The sequence below is a fragment of the Rhinolophus sinicus genome, linkage group LG14 (genome assembly GCF_036562045.2).
Source record: "Rhinolophus sinicus isolate RSC01 linkage group LG14, ASM3656204v1, whole genome shotgun sequence".
In the NCBI taxonomy this organism is placed as follows: Eukaryota; Metazoa; Chordata; class Mammalia; order Chiroptera; family Rhinolophidae; genus Rhinolophus; species Rhinolophus sinicus.
The window spans coordinates 50823663-50842203 of NC_133763.1; the positions used below are offsets into that span (position 1 = coordinate 50823663).

Sequence of the window (18541 nt, forward strand, 5' to 3'; positions counted from 1 at the left end):
GGTTCTTAATGAAGGGTATCTTCAGAAACCTCTAGTACATAAAAAAAAAAAAAGTGAATTAAAACATTCTGAGACGGCTGCCTTCTGTCCTCATTATTATTCACCATTGTGTTGGAGATGCCATTCATTTCTAAATAAAGGATGCATTTAGAAGAGACAGAATTGCATTGTTTGAGGACAATATGATAGCCTACATCAGAGGTAGGCAGCCTTTTTCTGTGAAGGTCCAGATAGTATTTTCGGCTTTGCAGGCCATAGGATCTCTGTCACCACCACTCTGCCATTCTAGCATGAAAGCAGCCATAGACAACACATAAACGAGTTGGTGTGGCTGTGCTCCAATAAAACTGTCTTTACAGAAACAGGACGCAGGCCAGATAATGGCCCAAGGTTGGTAGTTTGCCACCCCTGGCCTACATAGAATCAATTCATAAGCGAGTTCCGTTAATTAGCCAGATTCAAGTTCAACATAGAAAAGTAGCTTTTCTGTACGTGGTAGCAGTACCCAGTTTAAAAATGTAAGTCCCAGGCAGGTAAGACAGATGAGGGAAGTGGGTTGAATGAGAGGAAAAATACATCTAAAGGGGCAGCAGTTCCTCATAAAGAAATATGGATCCAGTGCTAACACTTGCTGCCAGACGTTCCAAAGACTTTCCTCATTTTAAAAGGTCAAAATCTGGATTTTTATATGCAGTCTCCAACTTTTAAATGTGTGAAGCTAAGTCACATTTTAAAAATGTGTATTGTTAGCCAAACTAAACGCACCTGATAACTACATTTGAGCCATGGGCAACCTATTAGAGACCTCTGCATGAAAGCGTTTATTCCTGTAATCCCTTTAAGGAGTTACTTGACTTCACTTGATTGAAAGTTGCTATGGGGTGGACTCACTCATCTTAAGAGAGATGAGCCATCTTCCAGATGAGTTGGGGAACTTTTTTTGCTTTCCAAATAATTGTCTAATTATTCCAGTTCCTTTTTATTAAATTGCAGCGTATCCTTCCCTCACTGGTTTGAAATTCCATAGGCTGAGAACCTGGAGATTTTGTTTTAGATATGCTGGTTACTATTGTCATGAAAATATATGTGAAAGGGAGGGTCATAAATGAAGCTAAACCATCCTGATGAGATTTATTTGTCATTTATGTCCTAGACATCCTAGCTGAGGGACAAAAATGCCAGTTCATCTGCATGTGTCCATCATTGTGAGAACAGTATAGTTGAAACTCCAATTTGAAGTACAAGGAGAGTGTCTGTGAATGTCTGAGTCGAGTTACCACCTGGAAAACTATGGACTATTCTTCCATTTCTATAAGTGTTACACACACACACACACACACACACAGTTGTAGAAAAATCCCTATAATAAATGAAGGTTTGCTTGTATTATGTCAGGATTGTGTGATAGTAGATATCTTTGATGTTGGTGGAACTTTCCTAAGGCCTGTTGCTATCCCAGGCTTCCATAAAAGGCAGTCATTTTTGCTTTAAAATTCTCACCTTTAATTGAACTGAAAAGTGAATTTATGCTTGTTATCATCAGAGCTGTGTGTGTGTGTGTGTGTGTGTGTGTTTTGACTCTGATGGTATGGAGAGAATTGTGTGTATGACCTTTGTTGGGAAAAGATGTCACGACAGATTTTGCGGAAACAATGAGCTTGGTACTCTGAAATAAAGCCAACATAAGAAGGGTTTTGGGTGTCCTCACAGCTAGTTGTTGGTTAGTGAAGAAAGTCTTGAAACTATTTGGAGTTTGAATTTTGGCAGTTTTCTTACTTTTTTACTAAACTGTCAGACCTGCCTTTCACTGTCTTTACACACTTTCTCTCAGAGACTTATCTACTCATGGTTTTAACTGTTACTCGCGTAGCAATAACTGCTATATCTATATCTCTGTTGTCTAAAACAGCAGTGCGCCTTATATTTGTGTAAAGCCCCACTCCTATAATTTATGTGAAAATGTTATAAGTTGAAATTGTTATACAATGTTGTTTGAAACTCCCAGTAACCAACTTTGTAGGTGAGCAGACTGGATTTTATTATTCCGTTTTACAAAATGAGAACACTGAAGCCCTGAACAGTTAAGAAATTGCCCCGAGTAAAATGACAACTTAGTAAAAGAGCTGAGACTGGAACTGAGGTTTTTTTTGACTCTTAGTCCTCTATTATTTCTGTTCTACCACATAGTCCTAAACCTAACTTAAAGATTTTTATCTTATAGTGGCCCCTTAGTCATTTTAAATTCTTATCCCTTCATTTCTAGTCTCTTACTAGGGGCTGATTCTTGTTTCTTCCTCTTTTTCTCTCTGCCTTCTAATCTCTATTTGTATTATCTCTGTTTGATACATTTGTATTATTAGAACAGTCTTCTAACTAGTTTCTCAGTTTCTGATCTTTTCATTCACTTAAGGCTACATACATTTTGGTGTCCAGAGATCTAATGGTTTAAGAGCATAGGCCCTGGAACCAAGGTACATGGGTTTGAATCCTCTTCCGCCACCTCCCAGCTCTGTAACTTTAGGCAATTTAAATTAGCCTCACTTTTCTTATCTGTATACTGGAGCCAATAATAGGCCCTACCTTACAGAGTTTGGGAACTAGATGAGTTAATAATACATACAAAGAGCTTAGAATAGTAACTGGCATATAATAATAAATGTTAGCTGCTGCTATGAGGATGAGGATGAGGATGGTTACTTCTACTATTAACCAACTAATGTCGCCAAATCACTGCTCTGATCATTCTTTAACGTACCTTTTTATATCGCTTTATGATTTAACAAATTCCTTTCCACCTTTGTTATTTTCTTTGATTCTCAGACTAATGATATGATATAATTAGGGCAAAGATTATTATCTTCATTTTACAGGTGAGGATACTGAAAATAAATGATATAAAACTACTTTAAGATAGGTAATTGAACATTTAAAAAAATAAGAAAGAATGAGGTCATGTCACTCGGTAGCCTTCACGGAGCTTTTTTTTTCACTGTGCAAGTACCATCATCCAGGCTCCTTGGAAAGGTCCTTACAGCCCTCTGCCATCAAATCAACCTTCCTTCCATCCCGTCACCAGCTCTCCCATGTCCAAATAATGAACCATTGCTCTAGCCAAATACTCATACGTTTTAATGTAAGTGCTTGGGAATTTTTCTTCCTGGAATCTCTCTTCTTTCTTGGGAAGCAGTAGAGCTTAGAAGTTAAGAATGCAGTCTTTGGAATCAGGTTGCCTAGGTTCAAATCCTGGATCTACCACTTGTTAGACTAGTTATTTTTCTGGGCTTCAGTTTTTTCACCTGTAAAATGTGAATCATAATCCAGCTTGCGCATTTCGTGCCAACTGCGCTGTCCTGATTGTTGCCGGTGGTGTTGGTGAGTTCGAATCAGGTTCTCTCCAAGCCTGGGCAGACCCATGGGCATCCCCTTCTGGCTTATACAGTGGCTGTGAAACAACTACTGGTTGGTGTTAATAAAATGGATTCGATGGAGCCATCCTTCAGCCAGAAGGGATTCAAGGAAATCGGTAAGGAAGTCAGCACCTACGTTGAGAAAATTGGCGACAACCCTGACCTAGTAGCATTGGTGCCAATTTCTGGTTGGAATGGTGACAACATATTAGAGCCAAGTACTAACATGCCTTGATTCAAGGGATAGAAAGTCACCCGTGAAGACGGCAATGCCAGTGGAACCACGCTGCTTGGAGCTGTGGGTTGCATTCTGTCACCAGCTTGTCCAACTGCCAAGCCCTCTTGTCTGCCACTCCAGGATGCCGACAAAATTGGTGGTGTCCCTGTGGGCTGAGTAGGCAGGTGTTCTCAAATCCAACATGGTCGCCTGTATTCTGATCAGAGTTACAGCTCAAGTCCCGTCTGTGGAAATGCACTGTAAAGCTCGGAGTGGACTTCTTCCTGGGGACACTGGGGGGTTCCGTGTCAAGGATGTGTTGAAAACATTTATCGTGGCTCAGGTGATTATCCTGAACCATCCAGACCAAATCAGTGCTGGCTATGTACCTGTGCTGGGTAGCCACTCAGCTCACGTTTCCTGTAAGTTCACTGAGCTAAAGGAGAAGATTGACCACCATTCTGGTAAGAAGCAGGAAGATGGTCCCAAACGCTTGAAGTTACTAATTTTGTTTCTGGCAAGCCGATATATGTGGAGAGCTTCTTTGACTGTTCTCCTCTGAGACTTTTTTGTTGTTGTCCTCTCGTGAATATGGGACAGACCGTTTCCGTGGGTGTCATCAAAGCAGTGGACAAAAAGGCTGCTGGAGCTGGCAAAGTCACCACGTCTGCCCAGGAAGCTCAGAAGGCTAAGTGAATACCTGCCACCCCACACTTAATCAGTGGTTGGAAAAGCTATCTCAGAACTATTTGTCTCAATTGGCCATTTAAGGTTAATAGTAAAAGAACGGTCAGTGCCTGTAAAACATAAAGTCTATTAAATTAAAACCATATAAAATACATGATAATTAAAGCTAAAAGGACAACAGTGCATCAAAAAACCAGAAGGAAAGGAGGATGTTTTATGGACCATCTGATTTTTTGTGTGGCAGTTTTATTAGTTTTCAAAATTAGTACTTTTTAATGGAAACAACCAAAAATCTGTCACAGAATTTTGAGAGCCATTAAAAACTTCCATGAGGAAAAAAAGAAAAAGAACATCCCTGACCTAGATCCTTCACCAGCAAGTTCATCAAATATGGAAGGAAGAAATCATTCCAATCTGTACACACTTGGTCAGAGAAAAAAGAAGAGAGACAATGCTTCTCACCTTATCTAAATGAGACTTAGCATGACCTTGACACCAAAACTGGCCCAAGAGTGTATGAGAAAATTATAGACCGGTCTTATTCATGAACACACATGTAAGAAACAACCTGAGACAAGCAGAACATAAAGAGTATAATACATCATAACCGTGTGGGGTTTGTCCCAGGAATGGAAGCATGGTTTAATATTGGAAAATTTAAATTCATATAATTCACTGTGCTCACAAATGAGAACAGAAAACTTGAATGATGATCTCAAAAGGTGCAGAAAAAGTGAATGAAAAATTCATTTATTAGAAAACAAACCAGAAATAGCAAAGAACTTTTCGTCTAAGAAACACATCTCCCCAAAATAAAAATCTATAGCAAACATGTTACCTAAGAGGAACAAAACTAGGATGGTGCCCAATAGCAACATTTCTCTTTAACTTTGTAATGGAGTTCCTACCTAGAGCAGTAAAGGAAGAAAAAAAAAGAACGTGCACGCAAGAGAGAGAAGGTATAAATGAAAGAATTGAAAAGAGAAAAAAAACAAAATTGTCATTAATTGCAGATGATATGATTGTACGCATGGAAAATGAAAAAAATCTACAGATAAATCATTACCATTAATTGAGAGAGTTTAGCAAGATTGCTGGACTTACTGTAGTAAAATTATTTTAACTATATATATGCCAGAAACAAAGTAAGAAAATGAAAAACATTTTAATTCTTTATACTGGGAAAAAAAGAAAAGAAACACAATTGATTCTTGTTACTCACGGTAATTATGTTCCACAAAGCTGTCATGAACTCAGTTAACAAACACTGAATCATTGTTCCTGGGGGAAATACAGGTGCGAACAAGGCCTTGGTTACATTTTCATCAGTGGATCACTACATAACCTTCCTTTATGTGTGTTTGCATATAAAAATACCTTATTTCATATATATTAATGTATTGTTGATTCATTAACACTGACCTCACAGTTAACAACACTATAATGCCTAAACAAAGTTTAATACATGTGCTTAATAACACTACACAGAACTTTACCACTAAGCTTGGAGGCCATTTTAAACAGCAAAATCATCAACAAAAGCACAAAAATGCAAGGAAATTGGGCACTAAATAAACTATGAAAAAGACATTTGTTTCCCGTTTAATAGCTAAAACAAGATGACAGGGATTACCTTGTTTGAGCCTCATCTGGAACATACACATCAGCCAACTCAAAATTTTCGCTACACGTCCAAGAATGACTGCAAAAGCAAAAGTATTTCTGTTGGGGTTACAAATAAATTTTAGCAAGTGAATTTAGCAATTGCATTTGCAAATATAGAATGTGCGATTACTGAGGATCAACTAGAAATCTTAAAAGATATGCTAAAGATCTCTATAGGAAAAATTATAAAACATAATTGAGAAACATTGTAGAAAACCTAAATAAATATTTGTGGATCGGGAAGACTGAATATTTAACAATGTCAGTTCTTCCCAAATTGATTTTATGAATCCAATGCAGTCTTTATTAAAATCTTAGGAGGGGTTTTCCCCCCAATTTTACAAATTGACTTTGAATTTTATACAGAGCTATAGAGAATTCCCACCACCACCACTCCACAAAGAGAGAGAGAGAGAGAAAGAGAGAGAGAAAGCCGAGAAACTCTGGAAGAATGACAAGGTGGGAAGACTGGCTTTACCAGATTTCAAGACATAACCATAAAGCTATGATAAATAAAGCAGTTTGGTATTGGCCCAGAGATAGCCAAAAAAACTAGTGGAATATAATACAAAGTCTAAAAACCGACCAATGTATATGAATATTTGATTTGTGTATAAAACTACACATAGTGAAAAAAGCTTTTTCATAAATATTGCTGGCACAGTTGGCTGTTTATATAGAAAAAAAGAAATTAGATCCCATTCGCACCATACAGAAAAATTAATTCCACTTATTTTGGAATTAATTACCCAAACATGAAAGAACTATAAATCTTTTTGAAGACAATGTAGGAGAATATCTCATGACCTCACCTCATAAGATTGATAAGTTCAGCTGCATTAAAATGAAGAACTTCCATTTATCAAACGACACCATAAAGAATGAAAAAACAAGCCACACAGTGGGAGGAAATATTTGCAGTGCAGTCAACAGTGGGATTATAAAGAATGACGAAATAAGAAAAAGACAAAAAAAGGGAAGTTTACCTGGCACTTACATTAGAAATTAAATTGCTTAAATATTTATTAATACCACTTTTATTTTATTTTTTTTAAGATTTTTTTTTTTTTATTGGGGAAGGGGTACAGGACTTTATTGGGGAACAGTATGTACTTCCAGGACTTTTTCCCAAGTCAACTTGTCCTTTCAGTCTTAGTTGTGGAGGGCGCAGCTCAGCTCCAGGTCCAGTTGCCGTTTTCTAGTTGCAGGGGGCACTGCCCACCATCCCTTGCGGGAGTCGAACCGGCCATCCAGGAGCTCAGCAGCAGCTCAGCTCAAGGTGCCACGTTCAATCTTAGTTGCAGGGGGTGCTGCCCACCATCCCTTGCGGGACTCGAGGAATTGAACTGGCAACCTTGTGGTTGAGAGCCCACTGGCCCATGTGGGAATCGAACCGGCAACCTTCAGAATTAGGAGCATGGAGCTCTAACGTCTTGAGCCACCGGGCCGGCCCCATTAATATCACTTTTAAAACAATAAATGTGAATAACAAAATTTTTTTTTTTTTTTACAAAATTTTTTTTTAAAGTTTAGTGAGGAGAGTGGTGGTGGTTTGAGTTCTTAAAGATCTCTAATACATGGCTTAATAGCAGACAGCTAAATTCTCTTTGATGCTTCTGCGTTCAGTCTGTTGTGATATCATGTGTCATACAACCTTAGAATTGCCGAGATATAGCATTACATATAAGTTCAGTCAGGAGAGAGAAACCCCACACCAGTAATTTAAACGAGGAAAATGTAACTTAAAGAATTGTTAAGTAGGGGTGGCCAGTTAGCTCAGTTGGTTAGAGCTCTGAACGACAGGGTTGCCGGTTCGGTTCCCACATGAGCCAGGGAGCTGCGCCCTCCACAACTAGATTGAAGAAGAACGACTTGGAGCTGATGGGCCCTGGAGAAACACACCATCCCCCAATATTCCCCAATAAAATTTATTTAAAAAAAAAAAAGGGGGGCCGGCCCGGTGGCTCAAGCGGTTAGAGCTCCGTGCTCCTAACTCCGAAGGCTGCCGGTTCGATCCCCACATGGGCCAGTGGGCTCTCAACCACAAGGTTGCCAGTTCAATTCCTCGAGTCCCGCAAGGGATGGTGGGCTCTGCCCCCTGCAACTAAGATTGAACACGGCACCTTGAGCTGAGCTGCCTCCCGGATGGCTCAGTTGTTGGTTGGAGCGCAGGCTCTCAACCACAAGGTTGCCAGTTCAATTCCTCGACTCCCGCAAGGGATGGTGGGCAGCGCCCCCTGCAACTAAAATTGAACACGGCACCTTGAGCTGAGCTGCCGCTGAGCTCCCGGATGGCTCAGTTGGTTGGAGCCTGTCCTCTCAACCACAAGGTTGCCGGTTCGACTCCCTCAAGGGATGGTGGGCTGTGCCCCCTGCAACTAGCAACGGCAACTGGACCTGGAGCTGAGCTGCGCCCTCCACAACTAAGACTGAAAGAACAACAACCTGAAGCTGAACAGAACCCTCCACAACTAAGACTGAAAGGACAACAATTTGACCATTGTTCCCCAATAAAGTCCTGTTCCCCTTCCCCCAATAAAATCTTAAAAAAAAAAAAAAAAAAAAAGGAAGAATTGTTAAGTAGAGAAAAGGTAACTACCTACTAGAAAGAATAAAAGAACTCTAAGGTGTGACAGATGATATAGTATTTGCAGAAAGCAGGTACTCACTTCCTCTTCTGGACCCAAGGGAAAAGTGAGAAAGGAGCCCCCCTCTCCTCCCAGCTGAGATTCAGAACTGAGGAAAAAGTGGATTGAGACAAGAATATGCCACCTGCCACTATAATGGCCAAGAAACAAGGTGGAGCGCACTCACCACTTAACTGCTAAAGCAACCCTCCCCCACTCCCTCTGTGCTAAAGACATGCTGCCAGGATGCCTGAATGCAGCCTGAAGCTCTCTGGTCCAAAAGAATCCCTACTGCCTCTTCCAGCCTCTCATTGTCACTCCAGGGCCCTCTGTTGGCACTCTCACAGTGAGCCAAGGGGAAGTAGAGTGCAGTCTGGCTCCAGTGTCACTAAGAAGGGGCATTTAGAGCGGAGAGGCAATAAATTAATAACTGGCACACACCTACCACGTAGGGTATAAAATTGTGAAGTCCACCAATACCAACAGTAGCAAGATTGAGGCATGATGGGAACTTTCATACACTGTTGGTTTGAGGGTTGACTGGTATAAAACAACCTCCTTTTACAAAAGTTTATTTATGAACACCCTGTGACCGTGCACTTCTACCCCTCCCTAGTCATCCTCTGGGAAACTTGCATGTGTGCAGAAAGTCTATGGAAGAGAATTTTTGTAGCACTATTATTCGTGGTAATAAAAATATGTAAACGCCCCACATCTTTTTCTGCAGTAAAATGGATGCTAGTAACCTCCCTGCATTGTTTTTATGTTTCTTCTACAGTTCCTGTAAGATAGGATTTTAATTTTTGCTTCTGATGGTTTTTTTGTCAAGCATTTTTATTTTAACAATTTTCCTGCTAAAGTAAGATGGCCAACCTGACACAGAAGCCCACCTGTGAAGCAGGATAAAGTGATGCTCCTTACCTCCACCCTTCTAGATATGTATTGTTATAATATTAAGTGATAGCTTTTTGGAAAACATGTTATAGTATGTGATTGATTCATATTTTCAACCTAACCTTTAAGAAAAAACGAACTATTCACATTGTTAAGCCTTGCCTTACTCTGTACTAGTGCAATTGGTTTTTTTGGACCAGGTTCTTCATTGTTAGATTTCACCTTACTAGATTCAGTCTATCTTTTGGGATACCAGTTGTGTCAGTGAGTGCACTGAGTAGCCCTCTCAACTTTTCATCCATCAAAAAGTTTAGTGTGTCGTCCTCATCTATGCTATTGATAAAAAGTATTGAGTAAGAGTACTTAAGGTTTTAGTCTTAGACACTGTAGAAAAGCATTGTTTTAAGTAAACATCAAAAGACATTTGGAAAATAATTGGTTGACAACTTTATTTTCAGATTTCTAGTTTGAGATATAAGTGAACATTTTTATATATGTATCTCACTTTTTCTTTCTCCTCAGGGATCCATCTGTCTCTAAGTCTATAGAACGGATCTTTAAAATCTGGGAAGATAGAAATGTATACCCAGAAGAAATGATTACGGCATTAAGAGAAGCTTTGAGTAAGTGTCTTTTCTCTCCTAAAAGAAAATTGGAGTCATTGTTCAGTCTTTAAAATTATATGTATTTTTATAGAGCTGGTCCTATTGCGTAATAATGGAAAATAAAATTTTGGATCTGGTCTTATTTGTTTAAAATTAAATACTTCTAAAAATGTGAATTAAAATTGAAATAGAATTGATTTGGGGAGGGTTGGATTTTGTTTTTGACTAAAGAAAGTCAAGCATATTAAGTGATGATGGCCATCTGGTTATTTTCCTCCTTTTGAGTGTTTAAACTGTTCATTTTTTGTGTGTTTAATAATTACTACCCTGTTCTCTTACTGTTGGAGAATTTTTGGAAAGGGTTTCAGTTTTCACTAAGTATTTAATATTAAACATATATTGATATTCTTCAGTCTCTATTTTGGTTTAGATTTGCGGTAAGTTGGGTACCTGTTTTTTAAAAAGTTATTTAGTTCCTGTGTATTAGATGCATGGAATTAAGTCATTGAATAGAAGCTGGTAATATCTGATATCATGACCATTATTTGGTTAGAAATTTGTTTTGAAAATAGCATCTTCTAAGAAGCTGTTAAATTCTTCATTGAATGTGTTAACTGGTATTTTTAAGCTTCCTGCCCTATACTTCTCAAAATCTGTAATTTCATTTACTATAGAAATCATGTTTATTTGACGGCTTCTTAGAGATCTGGTAGGTATTTTTAGTTTTTTAATAAAAGTGGCAGTAAAGGGAAGAAAGAAGCGGCACACAGTCTCGGATTGCCTTTTTTCATGCTACAATTTTGGCACTGAAGTGGACAGACAGACAGCTTCCCATAATGCCAGATTGCAAAAACTGAAATGTTTTCCAGGTACCACTTTCAAAACTCAGAAGCAGCTGAAAGAAAATCTGAACAAACAACCGAATAAGCAGTGGAAGAAATCACAAAGTAAGGAACAAAATCTCAACTAATATAAAATTAACTCCTCTTTTGGGAGCAGAAGAAAATGTAGACCATTTGACATCGTACGTCCATAAACCATGGGCAAGCCTGTGTTTTCCAGGCCTGGGAGGCCCCCAGTGACTTACACTAAACAAGCCATCATGGAGTCACTTCTTTAAAAACAAACAGACAAAACAAAACTACCTTTAAGCAAAGGACATGCAGGAAAAGGGTTTAAATGAGTGAAGATTCAAGAGTAGTTGGGGGATTGAAAGAAGAACATGATACTTGGTAGTGGCCAGGCTGCCTCTCGGGTTGAAAGATGTCCGAATTAGAGGCAGCTGGCATTAAACAGCAGAGCTCAAGAGGAGCCTAGGCATTCAGAAGCATTTCTGTGGGAGCCATGACATCCTTCAGATTGGGGGACACACTCTGCCAGATTAGACATGGGCCTCAAATCCTGGCCAGAAGCTCGTTCTCTAACAGGAGCTCCTGCTATGTCTGTCATGCTTACCCAGCATGGGACCAAGGGAGTGGAATACTGCATGCGATAGACGGCCGTGGGCCACACTGAGGAATATTGAGAAAGACGTGAAGGTGTGGAGGGAACAAGGTAAAGGACAGTGAGAAGTGGGAGGTGAAACAAGACACTTGGGATGGTTTTGCTCCAGCAAGCGCATGGCACTCATCAGGATTAAGGGAATCCTCTGACATCATTTTGGTTCTAAGTTGCATGCCTAGGAACCCCAGGAGCCGCCATTTCAGCCACAGTTCAACCACAGTGATAATGTACTTAGAGCTTGTCTTGCCTGTTTTGCTGAGAACTGAGTCAGCAGGAAAAGAAATCCAAAGCTAAATAACATAGGAATAGAGTTGATGTCTGTAAGTGATTGTCTTCAGCCAGTGCGAGGATTATTGGATGTCCTGCTCCTGGACACTCTTAATTTGAGGTATTGAGATCCTTTTATACGCAGTCAGACTAGGACAAACGGTACTACATGTGTCTCCCAATCAGTAATTCTAGGACTTGATGACTTAAAGGGTCTGTTGGAGGTAAGTAGGTCAGTCCTCTCTAAACAATATATTTTTATATTGACCATACTTGGCGGGGTTGACATTTGATAATCCTGTTTATTTTAGGAATTATGCTATGATTTAAATATGCATGTTTGGCATATGTTCAAAGTACACCCTTAACTAGAAAAGCTAAAATTTTCCTGAATATTAGTCAACTTTTTCTATCTGTATTGATGACTTTTTGTTTCATTCCAACAGCATCCACGAATCCAAAAGCTGCTCTCAAGTCTAAGATAGTTGCTGAATTTCGAGTAAGTTACAGCATATGTTTGACATGCCAAAGCATTTTACCCCCTTTTTGTGTTACCGTTGTCTGTGTAGTCCAGTAAGATTTCTTTTTACACAGTTGTACATCAGTTATATTTTAAGTTCTAAAGGAATCCAGATTGGGATCAGATTACTTGGAGTTTCATCTGTTCCCCTAATGGAAGAAACAACCTTCTTAGAGAATACCTATTACGGGCTTTCTGTACTGAACCCCCCAGCTGGGAGTTCATCTTTCTGTGAAGCTCTACTAAATTAGAATTTGCTTAGAATTAACATAATAAAACTATTTATATAATTGAAATGTAAAGAAGATATAAGTAGACCTTTGTTTTAGTCTTAACTCTATAACCATAAATTAGATATGAATAATTAAGGAAAAGGATCTTTTAAAGCATATGACTAAAAATAGGGTTTTGACATGAGAATTGACATCGCTATCTCTGACTATGAGGAAATGTGAAGGGTTTTTCCCTCTTGGGGTTTTGTTAGGTTTTAATGGGGAAAGATAAATAAGTCAATCTCGTAAGTGCAATTGGACTCTGCTCTGTGTTCAGTCTCAGGCGCTCATTGAAGAGCTGTTGCTGTACAAGCGCTCAGAAGATCAGATCGAATTGAAGGAAAAGCAGCTGTCGACTATGAGGGTGGATGTGTGCAGTACAGAAACTCTCAAATGCTTAAAAGGTAATTTGTACCTCCTTTTACCTAGAATAACTCAGATTTTCTTTCCAGGTTTGTCATTTTCTAATGATGAGACTGGCTTCCCCAGGAAGACAACCTTAGTTTGTAGAGAGCAGCTTGGGGCTCCCAGGATTTCTTAAGTGAAGTCCTGCCCTTCACGCTGTGCCCCTTAGACTGGCACAGTGGTACATGCAGGTTACATCTCCACAAAGCTGGAGAAAAAGAAATTTAAAAAACCCCAAGAAATTCTGCCATTTTCATCACTTCTAGTGCTTTCTTGATGTATTGGCTTACATATAGACAGCTGTATTTCACGTGTGTGGTTCAGTGGTTCGGGTATGTTCTTTCATGAGGTTACTGTATTGCCTCATAAAATCTAGTTGGTTGCTCTCTTTTCCTTACATTGTAAATTACAAGGACTAATCATATTAATAATTAATTAGAATATAAATCTCATGGAAGTAGAAATTATCCTTATTTGTTCACTGCTATATCCAGCGCCTAGAGCAGTGCTTAGTCCGTAATAGGCTTTTCATAAATACTTTTGAAATAACAAGTAAATGGCTACTAGATATTCATTTTGGTATCTATTCTTTGCTTGCACCATGCTTTAAATTTAACATGTTACCTAATTTAATCTACACAACAACCCAGAAGCATAGTAAAATCCTCCGTTTTGGACATGAGAAATCCAGGGCTTCATAAGGAGATGAGTAGCTTATCTCAGTTACCCAGCTGGTAAGAGCCAAAGCCAAAATTTGTGCTGTTATCTAAAGCCATATTGCAACAGTCATGAGAACGAAGTATACTTACTTAGGAGCATAAGTAGTAGTTTGTAATGTCACTGTTGTTACAAAGCATAATTCATGCTTTGTGCTCTTCTGATACGAAATTATCAGGGGTCTTTTTCTGATAGGAAAGATGGATTTTTAGTGTGATTCACACAGAGGTCATTTATCTTTTCTGAGCCTAAGCTTTCTCATCTGAGAGCCTATCTTCTGCATTCCATAGGGTAAAAGTTAATGGTAGAAGTGAACAGAATCCAGCTTCATCCATTATTCCTAAGTAGCAGTGTGGCGTCAAGTTTGTGAAAAAAACTAATCAGCAGATTTTCTTTTAGTTGGACTTTCTTTTGTTTACCTTAATTACACGTGCCTTCGTCATGCCCTCTTGTTTAACTTGCAAATTCACAGGAATCATTTTAATGATGTCCTGTGATTTGGAGAAGCTTTTTAAAGGTGAAACTATGAGACTAAGATTATTACACACTAAGGCAGCAAGAACAGGTTCACAGATCACCTAGAGTGGGGTTTTCTTCAAAAGATTACACTTTTTTTATCCTGAAATGAATACTTCCTCTATTATTTTAGATAAGACAGGTGGGAAGAAGTTCTCCAAGGAATTTGAAGAGGCAAGCGCCAAGCTGGAGGAATTTGTGAATGGATTAGATAAGCAGGTGAAAAATGGGCCCTCACTAACAGAAGCACTGGAAAATGCTGGAATTTTCTATGAAGCACAGTACAAAGAAGTAAAAGTGGTGGCCAATGTAAGTAGTAATTAATTAAAGCTCTTCCATGGATTGCTTACTACGTGGCAGTGACTGTTCTCTGTGTTATCTAAGTCTGTGAGGATAAGCAGTTATTACCTTCAGTTCACAGGTTAAGAAGTTACTTTTGAAGAGGGTCGGTAACCTTGTGCAGCTAACGTACAGAGGACATCCCAAAAAATGTAGACACATTTTAAGAAAGGAAAAAACTATTAAAATTTGCTGATAGGAACCACTTTGAGCACCTCTTGTAATTGCAGAAGTCAAACGTGACTTGTATTCATCTTTTGTGTTCGGTATATATTGAGTATTACAATTTTAAGACAGTTTTTTCCTTTCTTAAAATGTGTGTACATTTTTTTGACACCGTCTGTATATGGCTAACAAGTGGTGGAGTCTAAATGAAGACCTGGGTCTTTCTGACGCTGAAGCTCATTCCCGCCCTGATTGTTAGGCCTCAAGGTCTTAGCATTTCAGGGAGGTACTGTTACAAGATATAAAATCAAGCTGAAGTATGTGTACCTTTTTTTAAAAAAAACACAGAAAAACTCAATAGAAACATTCTGTTACTAAATTTCATGTAAGTGGACTGAATTAAGGGCCCTCTTTGTCCCCATCTCCAGTGGAAGGGGAGTTGATAATTAGACATTTGTCGAATGGCCTCTGCATGTACTTACGTAATTTTTTCTTAAGTTTTAATCACTATCTATGATCGTAAAAGCACATGGTATTATAGATCCCACCAGTCCCACTTCCTAGGCGCAGTTCCTTTTTAACTCATTTAGCTGTTTTTTTTTCTGGCATTTGCCTCCATATTTCTAAATAATAATGCCCATATTGTTCTTTGTTGGTTTGTCCTATTTAATAAATATCTATTAACTTCTTGATATGACAAAGGAGGATTTAGCTTATACATTTCTATCCCTTTTCCTAATATTATTATATAACTTTTAAATCTGTGGCTTACTGTTGCAAGTTCAAGTATAGTTGAACCTTGAACAGTGTGAGGTTTAGGGGTGCCGACCCCCATTCCCTGTGCAGTCAAAAATCTCCATATAACTTTTGACTTCCCCCCAGACTTAACTACCATGCAGCCACCCCTCAGTACTCACTAGGGATTGGTTCCAGAACCCCCTGCAGATACCAGAATTTGCAGTGCCCATGTAAAATGGCACAAAATAATGCACACTTTCAGCCCTACTCATCTGCAGATTGAAAATAGCTATTTTTGATCCGTGGTTGGTTGAATCTGCCGGTGTAAAACACAGGGTTACAGAGGGCTGGCTGATTATATATTTACTGAAAAAAATCACGTATAAGTGGACCCGTGTTGTTCAAGGGTCAACTCGACTGTTTGTGACTGCTAACTCTAGACTCGCCCCATTTTGTAAGAGAGGATATTAACATCCCTATGGTTTCCCATTAGTTTTCATCCAGCCATTTTCCAACTTCAGTGAGCTATATACTTTTATTTTGTCAAGGTTAATGATAGTTACATTCCATTCTATAATCATATTTGTCTTACTTCCTTGCTGTAAAGGTTGAAAATTAATAAACAAAGCCTACATCATAATGTTATAAACATGGTTCACTGCAAGGTCTTATGGTAACTGTGATTATGTTAATAGATGTTTGGGTTTTTTCCCCCTAGAGTTTCTTTTTTTCTTGCATTGTTTGCCTTCTCATAGGCCCCACTGCCCAATTCTCTTATCACATCAGATATTTTGAACCTACATTTTCCCCAAAGGCCTCCCTGCCCAAACTTCCATTCTCCTGCTTCAGTTTTATGTCTTAGATTCTATCCTAGGACTTCTCTTTACTGCTGTTCTTAGATGAGCCCTCTATTTTTCAGATTCCGTGTCTTCTTTTCTTGGTACCTCTCGTTGTGCTGGAGCACATCCTCAATTAATTTCCCCAAAACGGGTTTTCAAGAGAGAAATTTTCTGAATCCTTATGTCTAAAAATGTCTTTCTTTTTTTCACATATACTTTGATATTTTTGGCTGGGTAGAAAGTGTTTCACTCCGCAGTTTAGAAGACATCATTTCATTGTTGATATGAAGTCTTTGCAAGATCCTTTGTAGATGACTGCTGTGTTTTTTTTGTCTGGAAGCTTTTAGGGACTTTATCCATGGTGTTCTGAGATTCTTACAATGATGCATGCGTGTAAGATTCTGTTTTTCATTCATTATCGGTTACTTGGTGTGCTCTTTCAGTCTAAAGATTGGTATTCTTCAACTCTAGGATAATTTCTTTCTCTCCATTTTCTTTACTTTCTCTTTCTGGAACATTGATTCATCAGATGTTAGACCTTCTAGATCAGGGGTGTCCAAACTTTTTTCAACGTTTTTCATCAAGGGCCATATGCGGTAAAATACATAAACAGCCAAGCCACTCGCTCGAGGTGAAGTACGTATTGCCTCACCTGGTTTATTTAAGTAAACTAAATATATTTTTGGAATTTGCTGCGGGCCAATTAACAATGGATTGCGGACCTCATTTGGCCCGCGGGCCACAGTTTGGACACCCCTGTGTCCCATGTTTTCTCAATCTTGATCTTTTTGTTCTGCTTTGTTGAAGATTTCAACTTTATCTTCCAGCTTCATCTTTTCGTATTTTTATACTTGACACTCATATTTTAAATTTCTAAGAATTCTGTTTTATTCTGTTCCATTTTTTTATTTTTTTTACAGCAATTCTTTCTGATTTTATGGATATCTAGGGCCCCTGAAGATAACAAAACCTTTTTCTCTTTCCTGAATTGTCTTATTTCCCTCTGGAGTCTTTTTTTTTTTTTTCCTCCTTGGTCTTCCTCTTTTATAATTTTGACTTGCATCAAAAACTCAGGTATCTCTTTGTCCATTCATATTGAAGAATGAGGTATGAAAAAGTTGATTGGGGAGTCTGTATCCATGGGTAGGAATTATCGGCTCCTTGGGTTTAACCTTTTAAGTCTGTGTAGTGAGGAGCTGGCTAGGAGGGCAGGAAGAGCCCTAAATGCCAGAAGGCTGGAGGCTTTTTGCCAGGCTATTTTACCTCTAGAGAAGATCTCATATTTTTTGCCTGGGACTTAGGGCCATGGCCACCAAGTATGAAGGTTGCAGAGGGGTGTGTATTGAGTGATTGGTACTCCCACTTTTAATTAATTGTCCTGATTTCAACCCCACTTCTCAATGCCACCCTTTTATACTCATCATTTTCTGGATCAAAGCTTTTCAGGGATTCTGCAGACAGATCACCTCTCCCAGGTGTCGCTCCCCTTCTCGTATTCCTAACCTCATTTTCCTCCACCCTGCCTCATCACATCTCATGTCTTCCATTCACTTTCTGCCTTCTAAAAATCTGTAGAAATCTTTTTCTCAAGGATGCTTCTTCTTGTTGGTTTATAGCTTTGTGTCCCTTTATTATTTTATAGGCGGCTCAGAAGGTAGAAAGCATGAATGGGAATGGTGAGTTCATCACTTTGACCCAAAAGACCATTTTATCATTTTGAATAGTGACCTGTAATCCCTAGCCTGTCATTTATATAAAATCATTTAGTCTGCTTTGGAGGCTCCTCATCAAATGACTGGGAGAGGTTTATTCAGCAAGCATTTATTGAGCACTGATTCTGTGCCAAGCATTGTGCAATAACAGAGGAAAGAGACACTACTCTCATAGAAGTCTTTGAGCTGATGGAAAAAATAGAGTGAAATACAAAATTGCAATTCTGTGTGATAAATGCTATAATAGAGGTAACTACAGGGTACTCTGAGAACAGATTGAATAGATACTTCCCGTAGTTTGGGAGTGGTGTGGAAGATAGGGGTAAAAAGGACTTTCCCAAAGGAGCTGAAATTGCAGTAAATCGATAAATGAAAGCCCATCGTCTCTGAAGAGCATTGTCAAAAGCATGGGCACCTAAGAGTGAGGCAAAATTGGTGGCTCTGAG

The 18541-nt window shown here is 38.9% G+C and overlaps 1 protein-coding gene across 4 annotated transcripts in view; it reads left to right on the forward strand.

Moving 5' to 3' along the window:
* The window catches only part of RPRD2 (regulation of nuclear pre-mRNA domain containing 2), a 66028-nt gene that overhangs the window by 30825 nt on the left and 16662 nt on the right, over positions 1–18541 (forward strand). For 2 of the 4 annotated variants that reach the window (XM_019739934.2, XM_074318765.1), the window contains exons 3-7: positions 10020–10120; positions 10972–11049; positions 12319–12371; positions 12942–13068; positions 14436–14611. In XM_019739934.2, coding sequence (XP_019595493.1) covers positions 10020–10120; positions 10972–11049; positions 12319–12371; positions 12942–13068; positions 14436–14611 — 535 coding nt within the window. The remainder of the gene's footprint in view (positions 1–10019; positions 10121–10971; positions 11050–12318; positions 12372–12941; positions 13069–14435; positions 14612–18541) is intronic. The other 2 variants (XM_019739935.2, XM_019739936.2) reach the window with 1 other exon arrangement.